Source organism: Chlamydomonas reinhardtii, chromosome 10, assembly GCF_000002595.2.
Source record: "Chlamydomonas reinhardtii strain CC-503 cw92 mt+ chromosome 10, whole genome shotgun sequence".
In the NCBI taxonomy this organism is placed as follows: Eukaryota; Viridiplantae; Chlorophyta; class Chlorophyceae; order Chlamydomonadales; family Chlamydomonadaceae; genus Chlamydomonas; species Chlamydomonas reinhardtii.
Window position 1 is genome coordinate 145,877 of NC_057013.1, and position 26,177 is coordinate 172,053.

A 26,177-nucleotide genomic window follows, 5' to 3' on the forward strand; every position below is an offset into this window, starting at 1 on the left:
CCCTCTGTTTTCTTCCAGGGTGGTGTCAAACGACTGCTTCCAGCGAGCTCTATTAACATGTAACCACGGGAAGTTCGTCGGGCGCGTCTTGATCACAGCCATGTTGTAAACATATCTCTGTGTAAAGCACGCCCACGAGACTTACCTACGCATGGGACATACACATGCCTTTCCACCGACGCGCAAGCACCGATCCGCGACTTGTGGCACGTTCTGGTCAGGCGAGTCGCACATGACATGTCGCACCCCAACATACCAACCCAATATGTGTTGCGGGCGGTAGCCCTTCGTCTTCTGGTAGGCTCCTGACATTCCCCAGCCGTTAAAAACTTCCATTACATGTTTTGGGCAACGGTCTGGGCTTGCCCCCACACGGGGGAGGCACCCTAGGTGAAAAACTGCATTTGGGCCCCTTAATAACTTTTGCGCGACAACGTCCCCAGTCACCAAATTCGGGCAATATGATCCTTATGATGTATTTAACAAATACTTGATGTTCGGGAGACTGGGGACGTTGTCGCGCAAACGTCATATGGCTTGCAAGATGGGGGGTACGAAACGTGTCAGAAGGGGGAATCACTGACCCCAGACTTCAGCGGATCCCTCCTAAACTCTTATGAAGCATGGCGGACACTATCCATATGGATTCTGTGAACTCAGGGGGGCGAAATAATATGCGGGCTGGGAGAACAACCCGCGTGTTTGTCCGCACAGGTGGGCACGCATGGACCAAAATGTGTCCAAACCGACATGCGTATTCTAGCCGGCCGACTAGCTAAAGCTTCTATTGTATATGTGTATAACGTGAAGCGAGTAGACAGGGCTCAGATTAGCCTGTCTGTCCGCACAATGAAAGCATGTTGCCCTTGAGGGCATGAATTCCAGTACCCTTTGCTGCCGTCGATTTATTAAGATCAACTGATGTTGTAAAACTACTTGTTGAACGAAGAGGAGGCCTCCTCGCGATCCCGACTCTAGGTCACAACTAGTCTCCAAAGGGTTGCTTTGAGCCTTAATCAAACGTTGGAGGACTTTATGGTTGCTAAACGTTAGATTGAGCCTTGTATCGGAGCTACAGGGTCCGTTGGCGCAAAGCATTCAACATCTATTTGCACGATCGTCGGCAAACGTGAATATCTACTGATATCTAATATATATGTAGCACGTAAAAGCCATTGCAACTTGTCCGAGCAGCTAACTCGGCCGCATGAGTGAGGGGAACATATTCAGACCCCTCGGCATGGTGCCCTCCCCGTGTGGCTTGCCCCGCTGTCTTATGATATAACCCCCAGTCCGTGTCGTTCGGAGCTGCGGCACCCTTGCGCAACGTTAGCCACCGGCGCAATCATGTCCGCCCAGTCCCACCCCGCCTCAGTAACTTCAGTAACTTCAGATGTATGAGTACGGTATGAGTATACGGTATGAGTTGTTGCAGCAAAGAGGCCGATATAAAGGCGCGCCTGGGCTTATGAGCTAGCGAAGAGCCCGCATGAGCCTTCCCGACTTCCCCTCTACGTACCGTAAGGACATCACATTACATCAACCCAGCCACGCTTTTAGCCAGGCGTATAGTGGCAACAACGTCTGCAACCATCCAGTCATGGTTGCGGTCGCATACAAACACACATCAACTTTTGACAGCATGCGTGTAGGAATGGCGGCAGTCCTTCATGCTGGGGCAACATCACCATAAGCTCGGGCGCTGACCTGTAGTTGCTGCTGCGGCCCCAGGGGCAACAGACCCGGATCCATCACACCCAGGCTAGAGGCACCACGCGCCCCCAGGACGGACCACGCAGCCGCCAGCCCCGTCGCCCCTCCGGCCAGGTGCGGCGCCACCACGCCGTTGCCGTCTGAAACACGCCGGCTGCTGCAGGCTGACGCGAAGCCACTGCCGCCGCGGCTGCTGCAGGCGCCTGCCCTGTGGCTGGCGGCGTCCTCGAACTCGTCACTAGTACCTCCCTCACCCTCACCATCGCCCTCACCGGCCTGCTCGCCCTCGTCCTCACCCTCTAGCTCGGACATTCCATCCAGCTCCATGCCCTCCTCGCCCTCGTCCTCACCGAACAGCCGGCTGGGCAGCATGGCGGCACCAGCAGCCGCAAATAACTGCTGCTCCTGCCCGCGCCGCGCAGGCCGCGCTGCAGTGGCGCCGGCCAATGCGTCCGGGCCCAGCTCGCCCCCATCGGTACCCTCCACAGGCGTGTCCGCATCCCCCGCATCCTCATCTTCACCAGGACTGCCTCTGCCTGGCTCAGTCGCTGCAAACGGCGTCCCCAGCGATGGCCCCCATGGCTGCTGCTGCTGCTGCTGCTGCATGCGTGCCAGGGCACTTGGCATGACGCGGGCGCTGCACGGCGTCTGCTCCACACCGCCTGCCGCCGCCCAGGCCCGAACGGTCGTGGGCACGCCGCGGAGCGTGTGCGGGGCCGCGCGCTGGAACGCAGTGGCTGGCGAGTCCCAGGCCCCTGCCCTGGATGCATCTCCAGCTGCCACCTGACCACTAGCGCCTGCACCTGTCCGCCACGGCGTCTGTGTGTTGGCGTTGTTGACGCTGGGACTGCTGGTGGCGCGGTAGCGGTCGCCGTGGTGGCGGGGCGCCGCACCCTCCTCGCCCTCCTCCGGCCCCTCGCCGTCACCACCGCCGTCCCCGCCCTCTTCCGGCACGGCGCCCCACGCGGCCGCCAGCCTACCCGCAAAGCTGCCGCCCAGGTCACCGGCCCCGTGACGCTGCGGTGCGTTGTAGGCCACAGTGGTTGTGCAGCTGTCATAGGGCAGGAAGGGCAAACTGGCGTCGGACACTGCGTCGGGATCGTCCGCTGCTGCCGCGATGCGAGGCTGCCTGCCGCCGCCGTAGCCGCCGTCTGGACTGTCGGACTCCTGTGCCCACAGCCGTGGTCGCGACATGGGCGTTGAGGCGGCGGCAAGTGCTGCGGGGTCCAGCGCCGCGGCGCCGCCCATACCCGACGGCAGCATGGCCGCCTCTGTGCCCACAGCTGAGGCGAAAGCGGAATAGGAAGCATCCGAGCTCGCAGCGGCCGGGTGGCCACCAGGGGCTGGGGCTGGTGCCGCCACCGCAGAAGCGCCGCCAAAGAGCCCGCCTCCGGCATGAATGGGTTGCTGCATCGGCAGGTAACGCATATTTTGTGTTCAATCAGAGGCCAAAGCAAACATGCACCAGTCGTTACTCATACCCTGTACAGAGGCTTACCTGTGACGAGTTCCCGAATAAGGTCGCGGCTGCGGTCGCTCCGCCTGCGCCCCACACCTGCCCCAGGCCGAAGCCACCAAAGCCAGGCGCGGCGTTGCCTGCTCGGGCTGCGGGTGCAGGCCACGCGGTAGTCAGGGTCGGTGTGGCGGGACCTGCGCCTCCACCGCCTGCAGGCGGAGGGACTGCGCCGATTGCCCATGGCGCCGATTGCCCACCAGTGCCGCCACCAACACCCAGCCAAGACGACTGGGCTGCACCAAAGACTCCGCCGCCGCCAAAGCCGAAACTGAAGGGGCTGTTGTTGGTGGCTCCAGCTGCCGGCGCCGCTGCTGTGGCGCCACCTGCTGCGGCCGCCATGAAAGTGGCTGCGGGCTCTGCCGCTGGAGGGCTTGGTGACGCCGCCACCTCTGGTGATAGGCCATCGCCATCGCCGTCGAGGCTGAATTGATCGTGCTCGTCGTCCTCATCTTCTCCCACCCCCCCCTCGCCCTCGTCCTGCTCGTCCTCGCCCTCGGAGCCCTCGCCCAACAGAGCAAAGGGGTTAGCAGGCCGCCGCAGTGCACTGGGACCACCAGGCGAGCTCTCTCCACTCTCGTCTCCACTGTCGGCGTGGGCAGCACCGGCGCCAGTACGCTGCGGTGCAGCTGGTGCCCAGATGGGGCTGCACCGGGGCTGGGATCCCTCCGCGGCAGTGGCGGTGAGGCGTTGCTGCACCTGCGGGGGAGATGCCACTTGCTCGCTGTCGGCGCCGTCACTCAAGTCCTCTTCGTTCTCATCCTCATCCTCATCGGCGCCGCTGTCATCGCCACCAAGCAGTGCAAACGGATTGGCTGCAGACCTCAGGCCCGCCGGACTGCCGCCCTCATCCTCGTCCTCATCTTCCTCCTCATCCACCTCGCTGTCGCTAAAGTTGACAGACTCTTGCTGTGCTGTCGGTTCCACGCCCGCCCTCGCTGCAGCGACAGCCCTCAGCACAGCTGCAGTGGATGCCGCCTCTGCCTCTGCTGCCTGGTCCTCCGCGGCGGCAGTCGCCGCCATGTGCTCCGCGATCTGGCCTCTCAGCCACTCAGCCTGCGGGCTGGGGTCCTCCAGCACCTGCCCCAGCAGCAACACACGCGGGTCGTCACCGGCCAGCAGCCCCGCAGCCGCAGCCGCAGCCACCTGCGCCAGCGCCGCCACCTGCGCCGCCATCTCCTCATCCACTGCCTCCTTCTCATTGCCCGCCGCTGCGCCGCCTGCTAGGCCGTCGTCGTCATCATCACCAGCCCCGACGCCTTCCTCCCCACTCAGCTGCTGCTCCTCGTCGGCCTCACCACCCTCGTCCTCGTCCTCCTCATCGTCGCCCTCTGAGGAGCTCAGCAGCGCGGAGGGCAGCGTGAAAGCGGCCCGCTGCGGGCTCAGCGCATGTAAGGGTGCTCGGGGCCGAGCGGGGGCATCATCGTCTGCACCGTCGCCATCGCTGAACGCTGCGGCATGCTGCGGCTGTGCCGGGAGCTGCTGTGTGGGCTGCAGGGCGGCGGCGGGGGGCTGAACCGAACTCGGCGATACAGCAGGAAACCTGCATGGCAAAGTAGGCGTCCGAAACATTAGCAAGACAGTCGGTTGCTGATGTTTAGACATGCATACTGTGCAGCAATGCGACAGTATTATGACTCCCTATTATGACTTCCTACTGACCGTATGCTGATGCCCTCGGAGATGAGCATGGCCACCTTGCCGCCAGCCGCAGCCGCCGCGGCGCTGGCAGGGTCGGCGTCACTGCCCCCCGGCCCCCTGCCGCGAGGAGTGGTGCCAGCCGCAGCCAGGCCCGCCACCTCGGTGCTGCGGACGGGCACCGCCACGAACAGTCCGCCCTCGCCCGCGGGCCCGGCTGGCGGCACGCAGTCCGCCGGGCCGCGGCGTGCTGTGGCTGCAGCTGTGGGTGGCACAGGCAGCCTGACGCCCAAGGGGATGTCATCGAAGGACAGAGGCGCGGCCCTCAGCTGGGACGGCCCGGCGGCATCTTCGCCTTCAGCCCGATAGCTCGCCGCAGCGGCGCTGCCCAGCCAGGCCTCCTCGCCCGCACAGTCCTGCTCGTTGTCCTCCTCTCTCTCCTCGTCGTCATCGTCGTCATCATCGCCGGCAAGCACTGCAAATATGTTGCCGCACATCGCCGCATGGCCACCGCGTCGCGCAGACGAGGCGCGTGCGGCTGGCCTGTCAGCGCCACTCTCGCTCTGCTCCTTCTCCTCCTTCTCCAGGGCGCCCTGGCCTTCCTTACTGCCGGGGTCCGTGGCACCAGCGGGAGTCGAGGCAAATACCTCGTCGTCCTCCAGCTGCGGCTGAAGCGCGAGGACAGACCTCCGGCGGCTCCAGGCGCGCTGAATGCGAGACGCCGCGAAGTTCATTCGCAACACCTTTGCCTGCGCCTCCAGCTCTGCAGCCGCCTCAACCTCAGCTTCTTGCTGCTGCTGGCGGGCTGCCTCAGCCTCTGCTGTCTCGGCCATTGCCGCTGCAAGCCGGCTGCGCTCCACAGCAACCGCAATGCGGGCAGAGTGGCCGCGCCAAGCTGCCTGCAGCCTTACCGCCGCCGCCAGTTGGCGCTGCTGCTCGCGGCGCTCAGCCTCTTCTTGCTGGTGCTGCTCCCGCAGGCGCTGCACCTCGGCACGCACCCGGCTGCCCCGCCACGCCGCCTGTATCGCAGTGGCTGCGGCACGCAGCTGTGCCCGCTCCTCATCCTGCTGTCGCTGCCGCGCCAGCTCCTGCTCTCGCTGCCGCTGCTGCTGATGCAGGCGGCTGGCTGCAGCTCGGTCACGGAAGCCACGCCACGCCGCCTGCATCGTAACCGCTGCGGCATCCTCTCGCTGCGCCTGCTCAGCCGCCGCCGTAGCAGCTGCCTCCGCAGCCCGGCGCTCCTGCTGAAGTGCCACGAATGTAGCACGAGCACGCGAGCCGCGCCATGCAGCCTGCACCCTGGTAGCTGCCGCCTCCTGACGAGCCTGCTCGGCAGCTTCCTCCTCAAGCCGCAGGCGAGCCTCCTCCTCGGCTGCTCTGGCTGCAGCGGCAGCGGCACGCAGCCGTTCGACCCGCCGACGGGCGACGAGGCCGCGCCAGGCCGCTTGCACCCTCAGGACCGCCACCTCGGCCCTCTGCTGCTGCAGCGCACGAGCCTGCTGCCGCTCCTGCTGTGCACACGCGCGAGCGAGTCTGCCCCGCCAGGCGGCTTGCACCACCACCGCAGCCGTCTCCATCTTCCTCAGCTCCTCCGCGGCCGCCTCCGCCTCACGCAGCTCCTGCTCCTGCTGTCGCGCAGCCTCAGCAGCCGCCAGCAGCTCGGCCTGGCACTGTCGGCGGCGTACCTCCGCAGTTGCGGAGCGGGCGGCGTGGCCCCTCCAGGCAGACTGGATGAGCACGGCGGCGGTATGCAGGCGCTCCTGCGCGATCAGCACGCCCAACTCCTCCGCAGCGTCCGCGTCCTCGAAGCCACTGTCCGTGGCCGCCTCGCTCAGGGCCGCGTCATCGTCACCCTCCTGCAGATAGTCGGCATAGCCAGCACTGCTCCCTTGCGGGACGCCGGCAGCTTGCAGGCTGGGGGTGCAGGCCGCGACCGGCAGCCGTTGTGCAGCGGCGCCTGATAGGGACGCGCGCTGTGACCTGATGCCGCGCCAGCGCGCCTGGATGACAGCGGCCGCACGCTCCTCTAGCTGCGTCTGTATGGCGTCTCTAGAGCCACCGGCGGAGGCGTCACCACCACAGCTGCTGGCGGGTGTGCGAAAGGCCCGCTGCGACTGCTGCCGGTGCACTGCAGCGGCGACGCCCACCGAGCGGCGGCACCAGTGACGTTCCAGTGGTGATGCCGTGGCTGGAGTTGAGCAGGCGGCTGTTGCCTCAGACATTCCCTCCAGCGGCTGCTGCACCTGCAAGGCGAGCAGCTGCGGTGTGGCCGCGGCGGACTGAGGCCATGTGGCGCCCTGTGCACCTGCCATGAAAACGGCGAAACTGGGTGTACCCTCAGCTGCTGCGGCGGCGCACGGCGGTAGCTGCTGGCACACCCCTGGAGTGAGGAGCGGCGGAGCGCTCGGGACCGCGCCCCAGATGGCCACAGCCTCAGAGAGCTCCGGCTGCTGCTGTGGCTGCTGCACGGGCAGGGCGCCATCTGCGGTGACGTTAGCGTGAGGCTCTGGAGTGTGTGCAGAAAGGCCGGCAGTCCGGAACTGCAGCTCGCGAGCCAGAGACATCTCTGGCAAGAGCTCGCGATTTTGCATAACTGCTGACGCTGCAGCAGCGGTGGTTGCCGCAGAGGCGAACGCAACGCTGCTCGTGTCGCCACCGTCAACCTCCTCGTCGGTGGCGTCGCCCTCGGCCCAGCGCCGCAGTGGCGTGCGGAAAGCGGGCGAGCGTGCCACGTGCAGCGCTGCGCCCGGCGTGATACCCGCGGCCATCTCGTGTGGGCTGTGAGCTGCAGGGGCCCCGAACAGGCTCTGATTCATGCGCTGCTGCTGCCACTGCATATCCCGATCAGGCCGCGCAGCCGACGCAGCCGTGGCGAGCCCCAGTGCTAGGTCAGGCACGGCGTGCCCGGAACCTGCCGCGCCGCCGGGCGTCATGCCAGTGCGGGCGCGGTCCCGTGTGCTGCCCACAGAGCTACTGCCACTGACCCGGCTGTCGGGCGCCTCCACCTCACCCTCGCCCTCCGCGGCACAGTACTCTTGCTCCTCGTCAGCACTGCCGCTACCAACAGTTGGCTCCACTTCCTCGGGGTCACTGGACCCGCAGCCGTCGTCCCGGGTCGCGGTTGCGTATCGGCTGCGGAGGCCTGAGGCAGCCGCCGCGACTGCAGCCGATGACAGAGGAGACGCGGCCACCCGAGACACGGCTACTGTGCCCGCAGCCGCACAGGCGCCCAGCGACGCCACCTCAGCACCGCTGTAGTCCAGCTTGCGATTTGGGGTCCGGCGCATGTCCAACTGCGGGTCACCAGCACAGCATGTCAGCGAGGACGTGGTAGCTGCACTTGGAACACGCCCTCCCTATCAACTACACGCTACAGCCGGGCAAGACTACACAGCATGGCCACTCACCGTCTCCGGCCCCGCAGGTGGCTTTGGAGGAGTGGCCGCTGTCACAGCGCCGGTCTGTGGCGAGAGCCCCTGAGCACCTCGGGGGCTCTGGCCCAGCCACATCGCAGCGGCATGCGCCAGCTGCTGTGCCTGCTGCGGCGCTGGGCTTGCTGCAGTGGACACTGCGGCTGGCGGTGAGGCTGCAGGCTGGCGGTACGCAGGACTGGGCGATGCAGCCGCAGATGCCGGCCCAGGGCCACAGCCGCTGCGAGGCGTAACGTAATCGTCCCAGGCCGCCGCCAGCGCCACCACACGGCCGTGCTCGTCACGCGCCGCAAGCTGCACCGCCTCGTGCGGCTGCAGCAGCGGCTGGGGAGACGGCGAGCCGGGGGGCGGCGGGGCCCGGGTGCGGGAAGCCCGTGCAGCAGATGGCGACGCTCCAGTAGCCCCACCAGGACTGGCATCGGCACCGCCCTCGGAGTGCTGAGGACTGGGCTCGTCCTCGACCGCATCCTCATACGCGTCAGAGTCCAGTGTAGTAGCTGCCGCCACTGCCTCAGCAGCCATAGCGGCCGCGGCGGCAGCTTCAAGCTCTTGGGAGTCATCGGCAGCTACTGGGCGCACGTCGCCGCCTGAGGAGAATTGCTGAAGAAGGAAAGGAGGAGGGGCATGACGTTACACTGCCATATCGCTTCTCGCGTAGCATGATCAACTTAGCCACGCATCCAACACACATACTAGAGAAAAGGAATCACACCTACCTTGTGTGAAAGCAAGCGCTCATGGAAGCTGGCTGTTGCCCCGGCCTTGCTGTAGCCCAGCGCTTTGTGCCGCCAGGCCAGACCCACACTGCGCCCAAACGCCCGTCGGTACACCGCTGGATGCCCGCCCGCTCCTGCGGCCTCCACTGCATCCACAGCCTCAGCAGGTGCTGCAGCCTCAGCCGCAGCAGGGGAACCCGGTGCGTCAGTGCACTCGGCCGCTGCCATTGGCACGTGGTCCTGCGGGATCCCGGGACCTGCACCAGCAGAAGCGCTGGCGGTGCCGGCCTTTGCCTTCGCAGCGGCGGCCCCGGCGGCTTGGCGGATGACTGTAGGCGTCTTGAGGCGACTGAGGATACCCAGGAGGTACGCTGTGTCCGGCACTGTCGCGGCAGCGCGCGTAGCAGCTGCGTCACCGGGCACAGCAGGGTAGGCCCGCGGGCTAGGCGCGCCAGCAGCTGGCGCGGGCTGCGCGGCCAGGAGGGCACTCGCCCGCGTTGCTGCAGTGGCGCCGTCCGGAACAGCGGGATAGCGCTGCAGTGGCGCGGCACCGCTGGGACCGGGCGCGGTGTTGGGACCAGGCTGCGGTGCTCGGAGGTGCTCCGAGCTGGCAGCAGCGCCGATGCACGGTCTAGGTGCGTGCTGCTGCAGCTGCGCTGTGGTCGCTGTACCGGCGGCCGCTGTGCTTGCGGCGGTGACCGAGCCGATCCTGCCGCCCGGGCGCGGCGGCAGCTGGGACAGCGCCGCGGCTGCTGCACGGAAATTTGCCGAAGTGGAACCAGCACCGGACAGCTGCCGAGGTCGGGTGGCTGCACCTGCAGTCGGTGCTGAGGCGCGCTCCTCGTGGCCGCCCGCTGCGGTCCCGGGCCCGGCGTCAGAGCCCCAAGACACCCGCCGTGACGGGGCAGGCGCACCGCTGTTGCTGGCGCCACCTGAAGAGGGTTGGCCATTGTTGGCCGGTGGCACTGCGGACGCGCCGCCCATAGAGCCGCTTACCCCCGAGCTGTCTGTGGGGCGCCGGGAGCCGGGCACGCTCGCCGCCAGCCGCTGAGCCACCTGAAGTTGTGTGAAGGGCGGTATCAGCACACGAAAAGTAAATTGCGGCTAAGTAAGCAACTCCCTAATCTTATCGGAGACAGGCCTACGGCATCATCGATCGCCACTGGCTGTCCATCACCCGCAGCAGCTATCCGACCCTGTGGCTCCAAGCTTACCTGGCCAATATTTGAGCGATGCACCAGCGCCGTCCACACGTTGCCTGCCTCACTAGGGACCTTGTACTTGGACTTACCGCCCTCCTTGTCTGCGGCGGCACCGCCTGCAGCTCCCTTCTTGCCGTGACTGGGCAGCGGCGGCGGTGCTGGGCCCAATCCGCGAGGCAGGTCTTGCGGGCGCTGCATCGCCGCCGTGGTAGACAGGATGACATCCGATACAGCTGCCACAGCTGCATCACGAGCACCGCCGGGCGGCAGTGGCGGCGCCGCGGCTCCAGTGCCCGTCTGCGGCGCCGGTATCTGGTGTCCAGCCGCTACGCCAGTAAGCCCTTCTGGGGTAGGCATCTGCGGCTGCTGCTGTTGCTGCTGTCGCCGGAGCATGGCCAATGTCCCGGGTGCAAAGAGGTCGATGCCGCTGCTCCCGTGACGCCCAAACGCCAGGTCCGAGCCCCGGACTGCTGCCTCTACCTCTGCAGCGCTGATCCCGCCGGTCGCAGCACCAGCCTGCCGACCGCTGCTGCCCGCTGCAGCCGCTCCCCCTACCGCCAGCCGCTGCCATTTAGCGGCCACCTGGGGCTGTGGCGGCGGCGGGGCTTGCAGGTATGCAAATGGCAGTGTGGTAGCCACACCGCCCGCGTGACCCGCAGCCGCCAGAGGCGCAGACGCTAACAGTGGTGCTGCAAGCACACCAGAGACCGCACTGGCTCCGCTCCATGCAAAGGCTGGCGGCGCGTTGGCGCCTCCGTCCAGCGAAGGTGCTGCAAACGGGTCTGCGGGGTAGGAGCCAAGCAGTGGGACTGCATACTGCGCGGGCATGCCTGACTGGAAGTATGCCGCAGTCGACACGCTATCGGTCGCAGGCACAGTCGGCGGCCTGCCTTTGCCCTGGGCGCCAGGCTGGCCTGCCCACAGCTGGTGCCGCTGCTGCTGGGGCGGTGCCGGCGGCTGTCGCTGCTGCTGGTGCGGGTCAGCAGGTGCAGGCACCGCCCCAGTTGTGGCCTTGCCTCCAGTGGCCCCCCACAGCTGGTGTCGTTGCTGCGGATCTAGCGTGCGAGTTGAATCCGCTGGCGTGGGCGCCGCATAAGGATTGTCACGTGTCGCCCGCAGCGAGTGCTGATCGGCCATGGCCATGGGGTGCTGCAGCTGGCGACCATCTGTGCCCGGCACATACCGGCCAGCGCCCGAAGCCGCGTCGCGCAACGTCTGATGGGCGCTGTCAGCCACTACTGCATCTGGCCCTGTTGCTACCTGGAGCACCTCGCCTGCACCTCCCTTCTTCGACTTGGAGGGCTTTAGCAGCGCCTTCAGCGCCTTGCCAAACTTGCTTGCCCCGCTCGCTCCAGCACTCTTGTAAGCGCCAGCGTCTGCTGCGCCTGCGCCAGCAGCGGTAGTGTCCAGTCCCGGCCCGGCGCTGCACTCATCTGCCGCCTGGCCCCCAGCACCTGACCCAGTCGAACCGCTCTGGGGCGCAGCAGGAGTGGCGCCTTCATAACGACCTCTGCCGTACTGCTGGCACTGCTGCTGCTGCTGTTGCTGGTGCAGGTACTGGACCTGGTGCGGGTGATTTTGTGGATGTGCCAGAGGTACCTGGGCGTATGCGGCCTGCGGCAGCCCTGCATATGCACCGCCCAGTGGGGCCTGTCCTGCCTGCTGTTGGGGCTGCTGCCAGTGCTGGTGCTGCAGCTTGTGCTGCTGGTCGCGCAGGCGTTGAAGCGCGGCCGCGGCCGCGGTACTGAGGCCAGCCGGCGCGACGGGGGGCGTGCCGCTGGCCTGCGACATGAGTGAACGGGCCGAGGACTCGGCGGGGGCTGCCGGGTACAAGGAGCGGCTGGAGCCGGGCGCGGATGGCGGCGGCTGGCTGGCGCTGGGCGATGGCGAGGGTGGCATCTCCACAGTTAGGTGCCGGAAGGGGGCTGATGCCGGCTGCAGTCCCAAAGCTGCGGTTGTAAGAGGTTGGCGGGTAGGTTCCGTAATGCAACTAAGTGCGCACCCAAACGCTATGCCCCTCTACGCCACGCGCCCCCATGGCCGTGTGTATGCCAGGCAAGGCCCCAAGGCTATACTTCCTTGAACTCACCTCCCTGAGCGCCAAACGATGGTGCCACAGCGTGCTTGCCGAGGCGTGCTTTCAGGGCGTCCTTCTCCCTCGCCAGGGCTGCACTGTTGTCCTCTGCCTGCACGGTCTTGTAGGACCGTGCCAGCTTCTTGAGCAGGGCCTCTGTACCTGCATGCTGGTCGTGGTGCTGTTGTGCTAGGTCGGCGTGAATCCCTGCACATCGAGGGGAAGCTTTTACTTTTAGCATCGTCGCGAGGAGCAGAGTTAGCACATACGCTGCCATTACCATGATTGTATCCTGTTGAATTCATTCTTCAGCCACAAAGCTTGGCTGCGACGTCCTAAACAACGAATGCCGCTGACGGTGGTCAACGCTGCGGCGTGTGCGTTGATGTGCTATATCCACAGTTCAGAATGACTTCATTCATTCGTGTTATTCTACGCTCTGAAAATAAATAATTCCTTGCAGTTGAAGCCGGCGAGCCAGCTGTTGGGGTCTGTTCACGTTTGCATTTAGTCGCCGTCTGTGGAATGCAATACGGCCAATAAGTATATATGGATGCATATTGAAGCGCAATGGGCCCTGCGGTCAACGGATGATGCCAGGGATGGCACACCTCCGTGCCATTGCCCGATGGTCCCCCCCTTTTCGGTCCCTCCTGCCCTTCTGTTCCCCTCAAGACACCAGCCTTGCGACGTCCCGCAAACCGTACGCGCCATTCCGCGTCATCATCGCCTGACAATACCAGCTCATCGCCTGCCGGGCTCCTTGGCCTCATCCATATGCCCACACACCAAGCCACACACCAAAGACTTTGCAACGTTCCCATGAGCTAACCAGTTCAGCCTCCACCCATGCATCTCGCCCACCAGGCGCAACTACTATACAACGGCCATGCGCATGCCGGCATACTTTCACCGCCACTTGACAACAGCGCTGTTGGGATGCCTGCCCGCGCCCGCTTATGATGCAACTATATCGTACACGCGCACAACCCCGCGCGCAGCGCCGCTGCCAATACTAGTACCATATAGCCTCCGCCAGTCACTGCCCATGGCATCCCTAGTGCATTTGCCTGTGCAATCAAAGCAGCAACTCTGGTCTTGCGGTCCCTACACCTGCTGGACACCCACGTCAATTACGCATACACCATTTAACTGTCCGCTGCAGCCATGCAACTCCTGCCCCCTGATTGTTCTTTACGCCAGCCTGCTGCGGACAGCAATGCTCTACGCAGCGCCCTTCGCACGTGCCCTCACACATGCGCCCCGCCCACCTCGTCCTCTATCCGCCCCAGAACTCGAGTAAACCTAGCTCTGCGACTTTCTCCCCTCCCCCTCGCTTGCCTCCTCCTCCTCCTGCTCCTGCTCCTCCTCTTGCTCCTCCTCCTCCTGGTCCTCCTCTTCCTCGTACCCCTCCTCCGCCTCACTCTTTTCCTCGCTCTCCGCCTCCCCCGCCTCGCTCTCCTCCTCCTCGCTGGTGTCCTCCAGATCCTGCAGCTCCAGCAGCGCGTCGAACCGGGCCTGTGTGTGTGTGTGTGTGTGTGTGTGTGTGTGTGTGTGTGTGTGTGTGTGTTGTGGGGGAGGGCGGGGCAGGGAGGGTGAGCGGGGCATGGCGAACCATGGAGGGCTTGGGTTGGTGGAGCTGTGCTGTGGTTTGTGGTGGGGTTGCAGCGCGAGATATGGGGGTGGGTATGAGACACGGCACAGCCATCCGAGGCAAGGGCCTCTGCCCGCAGCCGTCCACACACGCACCCACATGCACACGCCCCCGTTGCCCTTTCTTTCAGCTACCCACCCGCCATCGCCCCCACCCCCTCACCCTGATCTCCTGCAGCGTCATGGTCTCACGCGCCGCGGGGTGGCCGGGTGGCAGTCCCGGGTTGGGGCCGGCAGCAGTGTCGCTGTGAGGTGGGTGGGTGGGTGGGTCAGGTCAGGAACGGCACGGAGGGCTCGGCGCACTAAGTGCGCATGTATGGTTCACCAGAGCTCGCAACGACCCGCAGTCAGGCCCGGACCTCCCCAACGTAGCTGCCTCAGTGGCAGAGCCGTCTTGCCCCCACTCAGCGCCCTGCGGCTGTTGGTCACCCAACGCTGTGCGGTGCAGCGCCGCGCCCACCGCCCAGTGGCCTCACATGGACAATCGGACCATGGCGTTCTGTAGCTCCCAGCCCCAGTCCGCAGTGCGGCTGCAGGTGAGCGGGGGGTAGGTGTTGACCTGCAGCAGCGTCCGCGGGACAGGGAGAGGCGCAACAGGCGCGCCGCCCTCGCCCTCCTGAGGGCCCATCTCCGCGGCCGCGTCTGCAGCGCCCGGTGCGACCTCCCGGAAGTACCAGTAGTGCCTGCGGCGCACCAGGAGGGGGCAGTGGGAAGCAGCGGGCCGCGGGGCACGGGCAGGCCGGATTGGGGTTGGGGTTGGACCACCCGGGAGCCACAAGGGCGGCATTGGACATATTGACGCTGCAGGCAGCAGGCATCCAACCCCGTTTGAGAGCCTCCTCCAAAGCGCCTGCCACCAGCCCCACCTCTGCGGCTCGGAGTCCCCCCATAGCGGGTCGGCGGGCGGCGCCGTGAGCGTGTGGTTGGTCTGGAAGTAGCGCCGCACAGTCAGTGAGCCCATGGCGGCTGAGAACCAAGGGATGAACTGCAGGTGGAGGGAGGAGGGGGCAAAATTAATGGAGCGACTTGATGATGAGAAGTGGGGCGAGCGCCATCTGGCTTGTAGGCCGCACCCCACCCCCGTGCTGCCCTACAGTTGATCCTTGCCGGCTGATGTACCCTGCAACCCCCAACGCCTGCCCTTACAGATTCCCGCCCTCCCTTCCTGCCCCCCGCACCCCGACTTCCTCCTTCCACAATCCCTCCCGGGAGCAGCAAATGCGCCGCTGCCTCTCCCACCTTGAAGGCGAGGTTCCACGTGAACCCGCAGAGCTCGGCCTCCGTAGGCACGTCCCGATGCGAGTCCGCTAGCGACTGGCCATATGCCGCCAGCGGCCGTGTGCTGGCAAGAGTGCGAATGGATGGCGCGACCCAAACCTTGCCGGCCCAGAGTGCCTCACAGTGCGAACTCCAGAGCGCCCCGACATCACGGGAAGCTTTGTCGCGCCAGCTCACGCTCACAGCACATGCGCGTGCAAGCTCGCGCGGCTCCAAGAACGATAGGATGAGGCTGCTAGCAAGGGGGGGCAAAACGGCGAGCGGGTCTGTGCTTTCACGGGAATGAATAGAACTGGGCATTGTGTCCCTGTAATGTTGAAAACTTGCGCGCAGTTCTGGGGAGTACTTCAAGCTATATCAGCTGCAAAAAGAATCGGAATGGCGCCCTGCCATACCACACCTGGCTGAACCAGGCATGCGGTGCACCTAAGCGCACCACCCTGCATCACCCAACGCGAGCTTCCCCGGCCCCTGCGCACGGCTGGCACGCCAACTCACCAACATGGACACTATTGTTGTTTAAGTGCCGATGTCAGGCAAAGTTGCGTTCAATTTGCAAAGAGCCCGCCGCCCTTTTTGTGCAAAGCGTGGGAGCCTCCACATCCCACATTCCTCAAGCAGGGTAACGGACTGATGCGTGGTCGGCGGTGTAGCGAGGTGGCCAGAACGCCGGCCGCACTGGGATGGCGCTTGCATACGCTGCTGTGGGGAGTGTCCTGCTCAGGGAAGGTGCCCCACTGCCCCCCCTTGTCCTGCTGTCCATAGACAAGGAAGGTGGCAGCGTCAGGCGACGTCTTGTGACGGGATGACAAACAGTTACCGTACACGACCCTGACTTGCGGGCCTGATACGTCCTGATGGTAGCATCCAGTGAACACATGTCGCAGCCCGTCCAGCACTTCAGGAGCCTTCAGTCCAGAGCGCAGCCCGCGCCTAGCCCGCCTGGCCACCGCACGCACATGAAGCCATGTAGCACGCGAGCTGCATTGCCTGCGCAGATGCGCTCACGGCCCGTGTGCTGGTTGCTTGGGCCACTGCGGCTACGACCTTGTTTGAAACGAGTACGGTATTCACGCCACACACGTCACTCCAGTTTACCTTGAGCACGCCACATCGCGTCTCATTAGCCCGACACCGTGGCGTGACGAGCCTTAGGTGCGAAAGCATGGCACGTACACATAGAGAACAGTGGCGTAGGAATGCAGGTTGCTTCCACGTCTTCCTGCTGTATTTGGGCGTGCAGCCACATTAGCAGCACGCTATTGAGCCCCAACCAACATGATGAATTGCCACGCTTTCGTAACGTCGTACGACGCCAAGCGCAGCCCGCAATATCAGAAATTCCGAAAGGTTGCAGGAAGTCCATGAGAGCCGTTGACAGTGCACCATAGCGTGCGTGACCCCAGGCACAGTAGCAAACCGCCAGGATGCCCCACAGCTCGCCAACACCACCGCCATATCCATCGTTATACAATGGCAACAAACACACGCAGGACGCATAGCGTGATCTCTCGTGGCGTTGCCAAGCTTTGTGCAGCAAGGTTGAATTAGTAGGTATAAATGCCTAGCAAGGACCGCTCACACGCGGCACTTCTTGGTGGGCGAGACCTCGGCCATGGTCGCGGCGGAGCGCTTGCCGTTGAGAGTCGCCGACATCCGGAATCCTTGGCATTGTGTGTTTTATTTATACGGTATTGTACCGCGTCCCGGCGAGAGTGGGCACGGTGTCATATCCTGACCTGGTGCACGGGGTTGGGTTGGGATGTGAAACACGTCTGCCGCCCAAACATGTAAAAGAATCTTCACTTGAACGTGAAGGCATGAATACGTGCTCGCGCGGTGAGCCGTGCCGCAGACTGTAACTGCACCCCTTGTCGATCGGTAAGCCTGCCTCACGCATGGCGTTTGACTTCCGCCGTAACAGGTACCATGGCATATATGGAAAGCCGGGGCATTGCAATCGACTGACATACTGTTTCCTTCCATGCTTTGTAGCAGCGAGAAACCACTTGCAATCAATGCCCTACGCCAACAACTTCTGCCTCAACAAGCTCATATTGCTGGATTGTGGCCGGCTGCAGTACGCTCTCTCAGTACCGCGCCAGGCATCCAACACTCACCGCTCGAACGTCTTGCATCTTCAAGTACAATGTCAATAGCGTTGGCAACTCAACCATCAGAGCATACCTAAGCGCGCAGGTACTTCACATGCCGAAATTGCTCACATGTCAACCTCCTCGCCCCAGGGTGGCAGCGGCCCGGCACCGTGCCGGCCGCCCGCACCTCCAACGCCGCCTGCCGCACCCGGCGTCAACGGCGCGCCCGAAGGGGGCCGCGGCTGGCGTGGCGAGGAGGCAGCACCCAGCGCCGGCGTCGCCAGTCGGCCACCCACAACGGTGCTAGTGCCGGTGCCGCCCAGCTGCAGCTGTGGCAGCGGCTCTGAGGTGTAGCCCCCACGGCCGCCGCTGGGCCCGCCCCTACCCCCGCCCCCGCCCGCCATCAGCATGTCCTGATGCTGCGGGCTGGCCTGCAGCTGACCCGGCACATGCGACGGAGCCTGAGCCTGAGCCTGCTGCTGCTGGCGCCCCCGCGGTGTGCTGCCGCCTGAGCCACGCACGTGCGGCAGTGCGGCGGGCGACTGGTCCGAGAGGTCCAGGCAGGCGCCTGGGGGCAGCATCACGCCGCCGTGGTGCTGGTGCTGCGTCTGCTGGCGGCGGCCGCTGGGGTCGCAGCCGGCGCCTCCGGTGCTGGCGAAGGCCGCCGCCAGCCGCGGTGACAGCGGCGATACGGTCTGGCCCAGGCCTTGGTGCGGTCCCGCCAGCTGCGGCTGCGTCAGCGGCCAGGCGGGGCTGCCAGTGCTCTGACGCCGCGAGCGAGCGCTGGAGCCAGCAGCGATCGGGCCCGTCTGTACCGACGGCGGCGGTGCCGGCATCAGTAGCTGCTCGGGGGTCAGCGGCTGCCGGGCCGGCGCCGGGCCGCCGCCGTAGTACTGTGCGGCGGTGGTGGCGGACGCCGCCGCCAGCTCGTTCCGCAGCATGCGTTGAGCCGTGGCACGGCCCGATGGCGAAGCCGCCGGCGAGTAGAACCAGTTGCTGCCACCGCCGCCGCCATCATGATTACCAGCGGGCGACGCCGGCATGGACCTGCGGCCGCTGCTGCTGGCCGCGTCGTCGCCGCCGAGCTGGCTCAGCAGCAGCTGCTGCATCTGGCTGCCGCGAGCGCGGCCCGCCGAGGCCTGGGACGCTGAGGCCTGGGAAGCCGAGGCAGGGGAGCCGCTGACCACCGGGACGCTACTCAGCACCTCGCCGCTGTGGGGCGCAGGCGTCAGCACGGGTTGGGGCGTGCAGCGCGGCGGCCGGTCGGTGGCGGCGCCTGTGACTACTGAGAAGCCACCGGCGCCAGCGCGCCCTGCAGCACTGGCCGCGTCGGCGCCGGGGATGGCGTTGGCGGCGGAGTGACGGCGGCTGCGCTGCGTGGCGACGGGCGCCTGTGCCGGGAGTATCAGCGCCGGCGGCCGTCGGGCAGTACCGGGACTGCCAGCAGCGGCCTGCTGCTGCTGCTGCTGCTGCTGCTGGTGTTGCCACTGCTGCGCCATCATCTGGCTCAGACCGCTGTCCTCCACACTGAGCTGCTGCATGAGCGGCTCGCCGCCACCCGCAGCTCCCGCCCCACCCGCGCCCGCCATGGCGGCGTCATGTCCCCAGCCCACGCCGTCTGCCCCCGCTCCCGACGACTGCCCCTCCCCCTCCTCCTCCTCGGCGCCGCCGGGCGACTTGCACTCGTCGTACCAGCCGGTGCCGTCCAGTGGAGACAGGCGGCCGCTGAGGGAGGGCACCACCGCAGTGGAGCCGCAGCTGGTGGCGGCGCTGACACCGCGCACGTGCGGGCCAACGGCGGCGGCGCCGGCGGCATGACCGTGGCGGCCGTGGGGGCCGCCGGCGTCCTCGCGGCCGTTGCGCGACCGGCCGCCCCAGGCTGGTGCGACCGCCCCGGCCGGCGGCCCTGCAACCACCTCCGCGCCGGCCTGGCGCTCCTCCTGGGAGGGCGTCATGTGCAGCGTCACGCGCTGGCCGCCACGGCTGCGGCCACTGCGCGCCCCTGCACCGCCCGGCAACAGCTGCTGCTGCTGCTGGCGGCGGGTGTTGCTAATGGTGTTGCTTGTGCTGCTTGTGTTGCTGGCGGCTGTGTCATCCGCCGGCAGCACCTCCTCGTCCTCAAACCAGTCGTCCTGCTCCTCCGCGTGCTGGCTGTGGCCGTGCGGCTGGCGGCCGCTCTGGCGCTGCTGGCTGCGGCTGCTGTGCCCCGACTGCGCCTGTGTTGTTGACGGCCGCGATTGCCCCCCGCCGTGCTGCTGCTGCTGCTGCTGCTGCTGCTGCTGGCGGTGGCTGTGGTGGCTGTGGTGGCCGCTGAGCGCGCCAGTGTTAATGCCACTTTTCTTGCTGCGATGACCAGTCAGGCCCCGCGCCGCCGGCCACTGCTGCTCGTTGCCGTGAACTTTGTGCGATTGTGCATGCGGGCTTTGGATGTGATGGCTGTGGTGGCTGTGGTGGCTGCTGGCACGGGAGCGCTGGCCCACCGCGTTGGCGCCACGCAGCTTCAGCATGCCGCCCAGCGTCTTTGACCGCCGCTGGCCCGACCGTGACCGCCCCTCATCCTGCTCCTGCTCCTCCTGGTCAAGGTCTACCTCCTCCTCCATGCACTCTGCCGCCATCATGGTCAGGAACTCAGCGTAGCTGATGCGCCCGTCACTATCTGCGTCCACACGAGACAGCAGTGCCTGCAACAGGAAGCGTACACCGGTGTCATCCGGGAGTGTGAGCGCGTGGCGTGCGTGAGCAGGCGTGCTGATGCTAGGTGCTTGCCTATCAGGGCGCAAGCATTGGGAGGCAGCGTACAGGCATGGGTGCGAGCACTTTGCAAGAACCCGCACAGCCCATAGTTCCGGCCGCGGCCTCACCCGTATGTCGGGCCCCTCGCCCGTGGGGTGGTGAGCCGCCAGCGCCGACCTCAGCTCGTCCACAGTGATGTAGCCGCTGCCGTCTGCGTCGAAGTAGGCGAACGCCGCAGCCAGCGGGTTGCCGGGGTCGGACCGGGCCGCTGAGGCGCCGCTGGTGCCGGGGCGCGAGCCGCCCACGCCGCCCGGGCCCCTGCCGCCGGCCCCGCCTCCAGCTGCTGCGGCCTGCTGCGCGGCTGCCAGTGCGGCTGCGGCCTGGCGCGCGATGACGGCGGTGGGCAGTGCGGCACCCAGGAACTCGGACTCGTCCAGCAGGCCGTCGCCGTTCAGGTCAGACCTAGGGGAACAGGGGAGAGGAAGGAGAGGGCAAGAAGCCATGGGAAGTCGCGATGGGAAGTGGAGCCATGGGATGCCGCGATTGCGCGACGGGCATGTGCATAGCTGTGAGGAGCTGTCCGGACACCCTGTTCAGGGCAGTCTGTTCAGCGCTAGCCCTCTTACACCGTTCCGGTTGTCGCCTGTGCTAGGCGTAGACCTAACACATTGTTGCTTCGTGAGGGGGACGCGGCGAGTGCGAGAGAGCCTCGGATGTTCCTCGCCCCGAATGCCTCGGGTCGGCTGGACAGTGACAGTCCGCTTTCAAGGGTGGGCTGCAAGAGCTCGGGCAGACGTCGATAGCTTTAAAGCTGTCAAGCTTCACCTACTTCCAACATCACCCTGCGACATACTCGTGGAGATACCCACGTCCCCACCTCCGCCATCCCAACCCCCCACCGCCCCCAGCCCGCAGCCTCACCGCTCCACCAGCTGCCTCATCTCCTCCGCAGTCAGGGCGCCCGGTGCCCCAGAGCCGCCGCCCACCGCCGCCGGCACCAGACCGGAGGCGGAGGCGCGGTTGCGCATCTCCTGCCGCGCCAGACCGGCCTGAAGCAGGGGTTTGCGATGTGGGGTGCGCCATGTGGGGTCGTTTAAAGGGAAGGCAGTGAGCCGGAGGAAGGGCACGGCACGATGCTCGATAGGCGGCGCAGTCCCAGGTCCCAATCCCATGAACCCCCTCCCCCTCCCCCTCACCCCGCTGCCGCCTACCTGCAGCTCCTCCACACTGAGCTTGCCGTCTCCGTCCGCGTCCAACGACTTGAACTGCGCCACCAGCCCCGCCACCTCCTCACGTCGCATCAGGCCGGCAACCACACGCCGAGCCTCCTGTAATAGTGGTGGTGTGCCGAGTGCGTGACACAGCCGCGACGGTCAGGTGGTGGTCCGTGGGAGGCATGGCATGGCTGGTGGTGGTCGCGGCCCGCTGGCGCTTCCACCCACTTTTCTGCAGCCCTCGTCCCAACCGCCCCCCGCCCCCACCTTCTGGAAGCTGTTCATGCGTGCGAAACGGCGCATGCGCTCCGACACCACACCCGGCAGCGGCACGCAGGGCGCGCGGCAGGCGGCGGCGGTGCGGCCGAACCAGGGCATGGCCAGCAGCTGGTCGGCAGTGGCGCTGTGGGTGGTGAAGGGATGGAGGGAAAGGGCAACACGGGGAGTTTAATCCCTGTCATGAATTCCCCGCCAAGCCAAGTGCTGTAACACGGCAAGCATTGACCAAAGGTGGGCTGGTCTTGCAGGACTCCGCGCATTAAAGTACGTTAAGACACACTGGTGACTGCGTGACCCCGCCCACACCCCAGCCCGGCCGCCCGCTCCGCCGGGCTCACCGGCGCTGCGGGTCCCTGTCCAGCATGGCGGTGAGGGCGGCCATGGCCTCGCGCGAGATGGACGACCAGATGGGGTCGGACGCCAGGTCAAGATGGCCCTGGAGGGGATGCAAGGGAAAACATTGGGAGCAGAGGGGGCGCGAGCGGGGCAAGGAGGGAGGCACGATGATCGGGGGCCAGCAGGAGAGACGTTGACTATACAGGTCTTAAACGTGGTGTTCAGTATGCGCTTGGCAGTGCTGGGCAGCGGAGGGCAGCTGCCCGTGGCCATGCACGTTCGTGGAGCAGCTGACCCGAACCCCCTCCCCAGCCCCCTCCCTGCCCGCCCACCTGCTGCACGGCCTTGAGGATCTCCTGGTCGTTGCGCCCGTCAAACGGCGCGTAGCCAGTCTGTGGGGTGCGGGGCAGGGGAGTGCGGGGTGGACATGGTGGGACCGGCAGACGGGCGCATGCATCATGGCCCCCGCTGCCGTGCCCTGGGTCAGCCCCCTCACAGCTCCCCAGCCACCTGCTGCCTCCTGGCTGTCCTGCCCCCGTGGCCCTGAGGCCCCTGCTGGCCCCCGCCCCCCGCCCCCCGTCATGACTCACCAGCAGGATGTGCAGTATGACTCCGGCGCTCCACACGTCCGCGGACCGGCTGTAGCTCTTGGCCAACACCTCGGGCGCCACGTAGTAGCTGGTCCCAACAGTGTCAGACAGAGGCGTGGCGTCTGTAGCGGGGCGGGGAGGAGCAGACGCGTAGGGAGAGGAGGGGAGGGGGTGAGAGGGAGGGGCAGGCGCCGTGTGTATTGCAAGCAAATACAAGCCCCCGCATGTCCTCCCCCGCTGCTGCCGCTCACCGCTGCAGAACACGGACAGCCCAAAGTCGATCAGCTTGAGGCGGGCGCCCACTGCGCCCTTGAGGTCGGGGTCCGCCGCCGCCGCCGCCGCATCCAGCTGCGCCGTCAGGGCCGCCAGGCTGTCCGCATGCAGCGCCGCCAGCGAGCCGCCAGGCAGCGTCTCAGGCGGTGGGGGCGGCGCGGTGAGCATAAAGTTCTCGGGCTTGATGTCCTGCGTGCGTGTGTGTGGATAGTGAGCGTGTAGGAAATGACTATAACTATATAACACAAAGAGCAAAGAAGCGGGCCATGCATGTACGGTATACATTTCGTGGCTTGGCATTCCAGCACTGCCTGCCATGAGAGAGCAACTGGATCCATCCACACCCAGCCGCCCCCTCCAGCCCGCCGCCCACCCACCCTGTGCGCCACCCCCATGGCGTGGCAGTAGGCGATGGCGGTGAGCACGGTGCGCATCACGTCCGCCGCCGCGCGCTCGCTGTGGCGGCCCACACTGATGATGGCGTCAAACAGGTCGCCGCCCTGATGAGGCAGAGGTTGTAGGGTGCATGAATAAGGAGAAGAAGCAGAGCACGCGGTATTCCCCTCTCCAGCCGCCCGGCCCCTTCCTCTCCCCACACGCTCCCACCCACCCGCCCTCACCTGGTACAGCTCCAGCACCAGGTGCAGCTGGCCCGGCTCCTCAAACACCCCCAGCAGCTGGCTGATGTGCGGGTGCCCGGAGCTGCACGGGTAACGCGGAAGGTGGGCACGGGAGCGGTGGAGCCGGGTTCAGGACAGGTGCAGAGGGGAGGTGCTGCGAGAGAGGTAAAGTAGGGATCGTGCTTGGGGCAGCCGCATGTGCTGCGTTACAGCATGGCTGGCGCCCTTTCCTTTCAACATGCTAGGTAACTCCCGCCCAAGTGCTGCCGCAACTTACAGGTGGTGTAGAATCTGCGGAGTAAGCGCAGGGCCAGGGCAGGAGCGAGGAAATAGGGCGGGAGGAGGTGGGGTTAGGGCAGTCGCGGAGCGGTGGAATGGCAGTTGACTGGCCAAGGGACGCGAGCGCAAGTTTATCACCGACCGACTATCACGGCACCGCGCCGCCACCCACCTCCACCTCACGACGCAGGGCCGCCACATCGCCCGCACCCAGCAGTGATTTCTTGATGGTCTGCAGGGCGGGCCGGGTCAGGTCAGGTCGGGTCAAAACAGCCAGCGGAACGGAGGTGGCATGTCCGGCAGGCCTGATGTGCGCACATGCTGACACGGCAACGAGCTGGGTGACACAGCTCCTGCCCGCATGCCCGCTCCAAGACCCGTCCCGATGCAAGGCCTCTACCTATACAAGCCCCCGCCCCACACCGCGCGCTAGCCCCGCACCTTGATGGCCACCTGTGCCCCGCTGGCGATGTGCCGCGCCCGCCGTACCACCCCGAAGCTGCCCTTGCCCAGCACGTCGCCCAGCTCGTAGGCGCTCTCCACAGGCGGACCAGGCCGCAGCACCCAGGTGGGGGCAGTGTCGGCGGCGGCAGCTGCAGCGGGTTTCTGAGCGGCATGCTGATCCTGCTGCTGGTTCGGTGCAGGCGCCGGTGCCGCTACAGGCGCAGCCGGAGCAGCGACAGCGGCAGCTGCTGCAGCGGCGGCCTTCTGCTGCGCCTTCTGAGCAGCGGCCGTCGCTGCAGACGCAGGGGAAGGCGGGGCAGCGGTCGCGGGTGACGCGGGTGGCTGCACTGCCGCCGGGGGCCGCGGCGATGGCGGCACCACCAGGGCTGCCTGTGCAGCTGCCCAGGCCGCCTCGCCTCCCGCGGAGCCGCGCCGTGCGGCCGCCTGCCGGCCCGTGCCTCCTGTGACGGAGGCATCCCGGGGCGCTGTTGCCGCCAGGTTGCTGTTGGAGCGGCGGGTGCCGCCGACAGAGCCCAGCGCCGAACCGTCCACCGGGACCGCCGCCACACCGCCTGCGCCCGGGGCGCCGGACGGGCTCTCTGACGTGTAGCAGTTGGGGCAGGAGCGGGGCGGTGGAAGTGACGTCAGCTCCTCAGGGCCGAAGCTGTCGGGGCCGTCCAGGCCGGCGCCGTCAGACATCGGCTCCGAGGGCCGGCAGAACGACTGAACCACACAGTCGGCCGGGCCAGCGGCAGCAGGCGCTGCAGCTGCCGCGCCCGCGGCATTATGCCTGGCACCGTTGGCGTTGGCGGCTACGCCATTGGCGGCGCCGCCGTGGGAGGTGGAGTAGGTGCGGGCGGACACTCCATCAGGTGCACCGTGCCCCGCCAACACGGAAGAGGAAGCTCGCCGCGTCGCTGGCGCGGCGCCGGGTGTTTGTGGTTGCGTGGCGGGCGACACACGCAGCGCGCCACCGGTGTTAGTGGTAGCGCCTCCGCCACCACCGTTGCCATTTGTGGGCGACACGCGCGCGCCGACGCTGACACGCAGGCCCACGCTGCCTGAGGCCCGGCCACCGTTGCCGCCACCTGCACTATCACGGTCCACACCGGACTCCTGAAGCAGCTGCTGCAGCTGCTGCTGCTGCTGCTGCTGCTGCTGCTGCTGGGCCTCGTCCGGTGACGCCGCGCCGCCGCGTAGTCCGGCGATCTTGTAGCTGTCTGAGCGTTTGGCGCCACGCTTGCTGATGCTGGCACGCAGCGACCTGCACACGTTGTAAATGAGAGAGGCAGGTAGCAGAAGGTCAATATTCATCTGTCACAGGCTACCTTGACTGGCGCCCGGGCACGCTGCGTTACATGAGGGTTGAGGGCAGGCGCAAACTGCGGGCCACCCGCTGGCACTTCTACCCGTGCACCCAATCAATTTTCCGCCATCCCTTCTCTCCCTCCTTGAAGGTTCGCCTTCATGACATGCTGGCCCAACGCTCAGGCCCGGCGGTCACCTTGCAGAGGTCTGCCACGCGGTCTTCAGTGCGGCCGCCCTGAGCTGGGCGGAGCCGGGAGAGGCGGATAAAGCGCTCGGAGAGGAACCCGTCGGCTTAGTCACTGTCAGTGACGCTGCCGAGTCTGCAGGGTGCTCAGAGTCCGGTGGCCCTAGAGGGGCCTTGGAGAGGCAGAGCCCCATAATTTACACGTCACTTGGTGCGATGATGCGGCAGTGAAAACCTCGGGCGGGCTCACGCGCCTCGCCACGCCACGCGATAACGGTTATTTACGCAAACCATATCGTAGTGTGGAGTATGTAAGAGCAAATAGCGGCACACAGCTGAATGTGCTGGTCAATGGAAGGTCTGCTAAGACGGAGCCACGAGCTGCCTATCTCAAACGACCTATCACTGTAGATGGTCAGACTTCAGGCTGCGCGCCCCAGGCTGAGGCTTGTTTGGCCAGTTAACTTCATGCCAAGGGTTGGTGCGCTTAGTCGTCTGGAGGGAGTCGTAGTTGTTTCTTGTTGGTATCTGCAGTCTATGGTTATGTGTGAATAAGACTGGCAGGCGACAGGAAGTAGAAGAACGGTACAACGATCGTGAAAA

General features: G+C 66.0%; 3 protein-coding genes across 3 annotated transcripts; all 3 read right to left on the reverse strand.

Annotated features, from left to right (window-relative positions):
• Nucleotides 1-323: 323 nt before the first annotated feature.
• On the reverse strand, nucleotides 324-12,789 carry CHLRE_10g418800v5 (uncharacterized protein). Its single transcript, XM_043066424.1, has 8 exons — nucleotides 12,568-12,789; nucleotides 12,303-12,494; nucleotides 10,226-12,162; nucleotides 9,012-10,067; nucleotides 8,272-8,895; nucleotides 4,889-8,157; nucleotides 3,212-4,769; nucleotides 324-3,120 (listed from the first exon to the last, which is right to left on the reverse strand). The coding sequence occupies exons 1-8, from the start codon at nucleotides 12,590-12,592 to the stop codon at nucleotides 1,669-1,671; spliced, it is 10,113 nt and encodes a 3,370-aa protein (XP_042919821.1). The 5' UTR covers nucleotides 12,593-12,789; the 3' UTR covers nucleotides 324-1,668.
• Nucleotides 12,790-12,835: 46 nt separating this feature from the next.
• Nucleotides 12,836-15,559, reverse strand: CHLRE_10g418851v5 (uncharacterized protein). Its single transcript, XM_043066425.1, has 5 exons — nucleotides 15,180-15,559; nucleotides 14,807-14,925; nucleotides 14,417-14,623; nucleotides 14,104-14,185; nucleotides 12,836-13,805 (listed from the first exon to the last, which is right to left on the reverse strand). Exons 1-5 carry the CDS (start codon nucleotides 15,516-15,518, stop codon nucleotides 13,593-13,595), a joined length of 960 nt encoding a protein of 319 aa, XP_042919822.1. The 5' UTR covers nucleotides 15,519-15,559; the 3' UTR covers nucleotides 12,836-13,592.
• Nucleotides 15,560-16,022: 463 nt separating this feature from the next.
• On the reverse strand, nucleotides 16,023-26,149 carry CHLRE_10g418900v5 (uncharacterized protein). The gene is made up of 15 exons (XM_043066426.1): nucleotides 25,587-26,149; nucleotides 24,080-25,346; nucleotides 23,811-23,870; nucleotides 23,637-23,650; nucleotides 23,360-23,441; nucleotides 23,117-23,239; nucleotides 22,718-22,928; nucleotides 22,467-22,588; nucleotides 22,209-22,268; nucleotides 21,879-21,976; nucleotides 21,529-21,664; nucleotides 21,259-21,375; nucleotides 20,969-21,096; nucleotides 20,176-20,509; nucleotides 16,023-19,995 (listed from the first exon to the last, which is right to left on the reverse strand). The coding sequence occupies exons 1-15, from the start codon at nucleotides 25,766-25,768 to the stop codon at nucleotides 17,440-17,442; spliced, it is 5,490 nt and encodes a 1,829-aa protein (XP_042919823.1). The 5' UTR covers nucleotides 25,769-26,149; the 3' UTR covers nucleotides 16,023-17,439.
• Nucleotides 26,150-26,177: the final 28 nt, after the last annotated feature.

Excerpts from the sequence above, each read along its gene's own strand:
- CHLRE_10g418851v5 (XM_043066425.1), bottom strand. The coding sequence starts at position 15,518 with ATGCCCAGTTCTATTCATTCCCGTGAAAGCACAGACCCGCTCGCCGTT. Across the intron at positions 14,186-14,416 it reads GCCATGGTCCGATTGTCCAT|CGACACTGCTGCCGGCCCCA; the intron begins GTGAGGCCACTG and ends CCCACCTCACAG. Across the intron at positions 13,806-14,103 it reads TGACGCTGCAGGAGATCAGG|GCCCGGTTCGACGCGCTGCT; the intron begins GTGAGGGGGTGG and ends ACACACACACAG.
- CHLRE_10g418900v5 (XM_043066426.1), bottom strand. The coding sequence starts at position 25,768 with ATGGGGCTCTGCCTCTCCAAGGCCCCTCTAGGGCCACCGGACTCTGAG. Across the intron at positions 22,589-22,717 it reads GCTGTCCGTGTTCTGCAGCG|ACGCCACGCCTCTGTCTGAC; the intron begins GTGAGCGGCAGC and ends GCCCCGCTACAG. Across the intron at positions 20,510-20,968 it reads ATGAGGCAGCTGGTGGAGCG|GTCTGACCTGAACGGCGACG; the intron begins GTGAGGCTGCGG and ends CTGTTCCCCTAG.
- CHLRE_10g418800v5 (XM_043066424.1), bottom strand. The coding sequence starts at position 12,592 with ATGAATTCAACAGGATACAATCATG. Across the intron at positions 12,163-12,302 it reads ATCGTTTGGCGCTCAGGGAG|CTTTGGGACTGCAGCCGGCA; the intron begins GTGAGTTCAAGG and ends TTACAACCGCAG. Across the intron at positions 10,068-10,225 it reads ATCGCTCAAATATTGGCCAG|GTGGCTCAGCGGCTGGCGGC; the intron begins GTAAGCTTGGAG and ends ACACAACTTCAG.